This window comes from Limulus polyphemus, unplaced genomic scaffold (genome assembly GCF_000517525.1).
Source record: "Limulus polyphemus unplaced genomic scaffold, Limulus_polyphemus-2.1.2 Scaffold3467, whole genome shotgun sequence".
Classification (NCBI taxonomy): domain Eukaryota; kingdom Metazoa; phylum Arthropoda; class Merostomata; order Xiphosura; family Limulidae; genus Limulus; species Limulus polyphemus.
Genome location: NW_013669077.1, coordinates 113,021 through 119,375, shown reverse-complemented (window position 1 = coordinate 119,375; position 6,355 = coordinate 113,021). Strand labels below are relative to the sequence as shown.

General features: G+C 32.2%; 1 protein-coding gene across 1 annotated transcript in view; it reads right to left on the bottom strand.

Moving 5' to 3' along the window:
• Positions 1-124: 124 nt before the first annotated feature.
• Positions 125-6,355, bottom strand: part of LOC106469401 — a gene marked incomplete at its 3' end in the record, with an annotated part of 14,748 nt that continues 8,517 nt past the window's right edge. Inside the window, exon 5 of the mRNA XM_022397917.1 lies at positions 125-318. Coding sequence (XP_022253625.1) covers positions 125-318 — 194 coding nt within the window. The remainder of the gene's footprint in view (positions 319-6,355) is intronic.

Below are 6,355 nucleotides of genomic sequence, written 5' to 3'. Positions count from 1 at the left end.
AGTCCTGTATAAGAACTGTGATATTTGTACTGAGTTTACTTGCTGTGTGGTGGGACAAGTTCACCACTACTTGTACTGTCCTATATAAGAACTGTGATGTGATGTTTATACTGAGTTTACTTACTATGTGACGGGAAAAGACCACTGTTACTTTTACAGTCCTATACCAGATCTGTAATACCATGTTCACCATCCTGTAAAATCTAAAAATCATTAGGAAGGATACAGCATTCACACAGCACCAGTTGCTATGATTTACTAGCCCTCTAGGTATCAGAAATGGAGCCGCATGATTCAAACGAAGACTGGTCAGTATCTCTGAGAAAATAAAAGCAAAATCAAGGGTTGAACTATAATTGTTAACAAAGCTAAATAAATAAACATTACTCAGATTTTCATATTTCAAAGTAGTACACACATTTTAGACAATAGGATAGTTTTTCTTTTTTTACCATTAAGATAAATTTTGCTTTTATAACCACAACTAACTGGCACTAATACAAAGTTTCCCACCTCATTTACATAAAGATTTCTGCTCACTTCACCTACAGTTCTACAAACAAGGTTGTTCTACCATGCTTTAGGTACTGAAGAACCTATGAAAGTCTATTTTAAAAGTGCATAATATAATATCAATTATAATTCAAATGTTTTTCTTCACAAGAGTCTTAATCCAACTTGAAAAATTAAAATTTGTTAGATCTAACAAAAAAAATTTCTCAGTGTCTAGATCAACCCTCTTCTCTCTAGAGTTAATATTTCTTGTACCTCCATAAACATTTCACATTGAAATTTAGTGCCTTGCACATATTGTTTGTTAGTGCAAGACTAAGAGAAAATAAAGCTGATTTTTTGCCGCGACATAGCGGCTCATAGAATGGCTCTGAATTCTTTAAGTACAAACTGTTAGCTCATACTCCATCATCTCTTGACTGATTTAAAATCTAATTACAGTTTTGGACTCAGGAGGTCAAACCCTTTCATTTGATGTATTTGATCACACCCAAGGTCTCAGATTAATTTATTCTAATTCTGCCTAAAAGAATTTCAATTTGAGGGTAGGCTGGTAGAGATCCTGATGAGTAATAAAATCGAATCAGGTATATGTGCGCCCCACACTTGGTATTGGTAGTGCACAAAAATATAGCTAATAAAAAGGAAAAAATATCTCGTAGATTAAATTACTCTAATCCTGCCTAAAAGAATTTCAAGTGTTGCAGCTATTGAGGGTTCCCTCATGTTTTTTTAAGTATTGATCACTGGGAAGGGAAATGGTTGTTAACTGATACATTACTATACACTGACAGGGGTAGCAAGCAGCGATCAAAACAATACTTTAACAAACAGCCAACATACCTTTTACATATGCATACTCTTTCATAAAACTATCATTTGCATAGTTTCTAAATGGTATCTTGACAAGAACAAACTATGAACATTTAACATACAAAAGGACTTACTACAAAGAAAAGAAGTGCAATTAATTACAAAGATTAATAATAAAATTGGAGAAAATAGTGATAAATTAAGTCACAGGATACAAGTTACAGAAATATTTCTCCATAATATAATTATCAGTGTGCAAAAATTAAAAAAAAAAAGTTGTCCAGGGGGGATGAGCACATGATTTTTTTTGGTTGTTCTCAGGTGGAAAATACTTGCCCAAATTTTATTAAAAGAAATAGTGATTAAAATTTTATTGCTATAGCTTTAACCATCATTTCTCTTTAAAGATGTTAATTCTGCTAGACTAGTATGGTAAGTATTCAAATTTTAAATTCTTTTAACCAGGTAAATTAAATCAAATTTATTAACTAAGTATCGATTCTTAAAATACTGAAAGACAGTCTGACTAAACATCATTGTCTACATGTTACAATGTTACATAGTTTTCAATTGGCAGTCTGGAACCTTCCACTTTAGTAAATAACTTCTCAATCTATATTAATAACAGTTTCATTACTCACAGAGTAACTCAATCTAAACATCATTGTCTATATGTTACAATGACCATTAAACATAGTTTTCAATTAGCAGTTTGGAACCTTCCACTTTAGTAAATAACTTCTCAATCTATATTAATAACAGTTTCATTACTCAAGTAACTCAATCACTGACTCGGACACTGCATCCCCATGGTCTGGACCAAAATCCAATTAATGCTCCACTGTAGGTAAAGCATTGAATTATTTCAGATGGATACCATTCACATTAATTTTCATGGTGGCATTCAGTGTGTCCTGTTTAGTTTGGTATGTTTAGAGTCTTTTTCAATATTCATGGTTGAAAATCTCCTCTCAATACCAGCTGTGCTGCTGACTGGAATGGCCATCGTTATCTCAAAAACGTTCAAAATGTTGGCATATTGAGGAGGCTTTCCTCTCAATAAGTCAACAAACACTTTGAGTTGTGATTAAATTCACATTATTGACACATGCAGCTTGAAGGGCAACCATTCCTCAAAGATAGCTTCCCTCTTTTCCTCCCTGTAAAGTGGTCTGAAATCCCTTCCAATTCTTCAGTTCCATAGTTAACTGATTAGTGAGTGTCATGTGGCCAGGTGCTGAAGTTGAACACTTCAGCAAAATTACTTAATGGTGGAATCTTGTACTTTCCCAAATCTTACATCAATAAAGACTATATTTCCATTAATCACTTCAGCATACAGAGGTTTACAGTCCCTTTCATCCAATTCTCCTTCGAGTTTTAAGTTTTTGAACTCCCCATCCTCATGTTTCTTCAAGAAAATTTTCAGAGTTGGACCTGGTGTGGATTTGAGGCTTACCATCTTAAGCAAAGCAGTTGTCAATCTTTGGATCACTTCAGTGATGAGCATGCCTTCAACTTGAAATGCTTGTGACATGATACTGAGAGCAGCACTATAATCAATCAAAAAGAGCAAAAACTTGCAAAATTTTGTCATTTGAACATATCCCAGGATTACCTTCACTTCAACACTGTCTTTTCAATTAAAAATACCAGTAATGTTTTCCAAATGCACCATAGTTGTCTTGGAGTTCTGAGAAAAGGCTCTTGGACCATGTTTCTGACTAGCAAGTCATCTCATTTATTGCATCCCTTCATAGTGTATTAATTTATCATACAAAGATGCAGCAATATTATTCAGTTCTCTTCTATGTTTTGGCAAGTAGCAGTAGAAATTGAACACAAGTTTGAGGGTACAATTGAATCTTTCCAAGTAATGTGTATTTTTTCACATCTAAAATAGCAAGCTCCAGATTGTAATTTATGCAGTAAATGACAAATGTGTGGGGTATCATTACATGCTGAGATCTACACTCATAACATGTGGCTAATGTTAACATCTGCCCCATCAAGATTCAAGCTAATTTGTTTTTGAGACAAGGTTAAGACTTGACCCAATGGAGGAAAGAGCAGTTTTTATGCCTGCCTACACACCTCAAGTAGTAGACAAACCAACAGCAACGAACTGTGCTAATTTTGTGACTGCATTACCCAAAAAACGAACATAAACTGCTCCCTGCTCAATTATTACAGCATATGTGGAGCCATCAGCAAGTACAGAGAAATATTTAGCAGCAACAATCTGTTCCATTGTCTCCAACTTATTAACAGATGTTATGGACATCACAAATTCTTTGCAACCATGGTCATTGAAGTAATTTTTACCCAAACTTACACTTTTTATATTTTGCAGTTCACAAAGGGTCTCAAATTTGTATTTGTGTAATATATTATGCAGCACTGAACAAATAAGTAAATTTTTTAACACTGTCCGTGTTCATGTACCTTGGGACTTTCACCATGGGAGTCGACTTGGGTGCAGCTATTGCTTTGATTGCTACACCCCATTTTATGTGCTCTACTTCTCTGATGAAATGTTAATGCATCTTTTCAAAATCCTTGCTTGCTATCACCACTTCCTTTCAATATCTGCCTTTCTGTAACAGCAAGTTTTGGAAACAGGACACCTTCCTCCATCATCATATTTGACTCATTCATATTCACTTTTCCAAACTTCCTTCAACAGGCTTTTACTCTTGTTGTCATCATACTTTGTGTTGATGATGATGAATTAGACTTGTCACTATCAGTGTCATGGTTGTTTTGATTCCTATTGGCATGACTGAGATGGTCTGCTTTTGTCTCAGATTCCTTTGTCTGTGATAAATCTACAGCAACACTTGCTTAGATCTGTCTGATTGCTTTTATCTTTCGATTGTATATACTGTTTGTTATTTTGGTACCACTATCAAAAAATCTGCACAAAAGCTTTTATTTTGATGACTTTAGGAGTCATATTACATAACATCAACACATAACCTTGCTTTAGCAAACTCTCAAATTCGTATAGTAAAAAAACAGTAACTAATTACAAAACTTTTACTACAACACATTGAAATTATGTTTGTCTATAAGGTTGTTACAACTTTTCAGAGACTCAAACCATTCAATAATTCTTATTTTCAGCGTTAAACATAAAAAAATTAAACTTCTAAGAAATATGAAGTCAATAAATCAAATAATTAAACTTCAAATTATAAAGTGTAAATGAAAAAAAAAAGATCAACTTAGTGATGAATAGGAAACTAAGCCTACCATACATGATCATTGTGATGTAGTCATACATCATGGTATGTTTATAATTGTAAAAATTCATAAACTTCAAATCTTGTAATAATACAATAAGCAAGATATATGAATAGGAAAATAACAATTAGGAGATAAAAATTAACCCTACAACTTTATTAAAAAAAATAAAAGACTGTATTCAATGCAATCCAGGAATCATCAGCAATGGAAAGTTTTCTATTTTTCCACATCACCACTAACAGCGAGCAGCAGCACATAACACATTTTTCTTAAGCATGATTTTTCCATATTTTTGACATTAGTTTGTTTTTTAATATTTATCTGATTATTTAAATAATAATTTTATACAAATTATTCAAATAATCAGCCTCACCCCTACAGGAGACTCAAAAATTATGTTGATATGGCAGGTGCTCTATTCTAAACATTGTGCTACTGTTATTGAAACTAATATATAAACCTTTGAAATTCTTACTCGACCAAGCAGACATGTCAATTTGATATAATAATATAGTTATCCTCCAGTAAAATCTGCCTAACCTGGATGTGCGGATGGACAATTTTCCGAGTTATGATCTGAAATCCCAGAACATTGAAACACTAATGCTTTATACACAACTTTTTAAAGTCTGGAACAAGATACAGCTTTTACACTCTAACTTGTTCTATTTACGTTTAAGTTTCATTTGTCTGTGATTGTGTGTTAAATATTCTTGATTAAATTTACAATATTAAGATGTATTACTTCTTAAAATGAAAAGCAATTCAATCTATTCCCATTATTTCATGCACTAAAATGAAAACAGTATTGGGATTTGGTTATGTACAGAATATGTGAATTGTAGCTAGCACCATTGAAAATATGAACCTGTTATTAGTTTAGCAACACATGATACTTCAACAAAATTCTGAAAAGGTTTTATATAGTTATATAACTAAAAACCATATACCTTGGAATAAATTACATAAATTTCTAAGAAATTATAACCTTGATTCTCAAAATCACTAATTAATGATTATGAAAATCTTGAGCATACATATTTAATGAATTGAAGTTACAACATACAAATATACCATACAACTAATTTTTGTTCTTGTTAATTTATTACCAATAATTAAATTTTCATATTCATGAAAAAGATGGGGGTTAGCAACTAAAACAAATCTGCATAAGTATCAAATATTAAAATATAATAAAATGTTAAAAGTTGTGTTTAAATTTTTTTAATATATCCATCAAGTTTCCAAACCAAATACTCTCTATTTTGAAAATTAAAAAGTACACACAATTCATAAAAACATGTATGTAAAAATTGAAATGATAATTAATAAAAGTTGCTTTTTTTCCATAAATGTATTTGTTATGCAACAGCGGTTTTCTTTCTGCAAGATTTATTTGCATTGACAAGAGCATACATTGCTAAACTACGCATATTCCTGTATCACTTGCCATCTTCAAAATCTAAATTTCTGAAAATGGAAATTCTAGTGATTTTCTCCATGCAACAGCTACTTGTTATTAGTTTAGACAGAAAACTCTCTCAATAAAACAAAAATTAATACAACTACTAAAACAAGATACCTACCATATTAAATAAAAGGGTGTATGTGTTTGCATGTGTGTGTGTGTGTGTGTGTGTGTGTGTGTGTGTGTGTGTGTGTGTGTGTGTGTGTGTGTGTGTGTGTAGTATATATAAGAAGAACAACAACAAGTAATGTACATATCTCTATACTCTGTATTACTACTCTACTACTTACTGTCGTCGGTCGTCTGTACTAC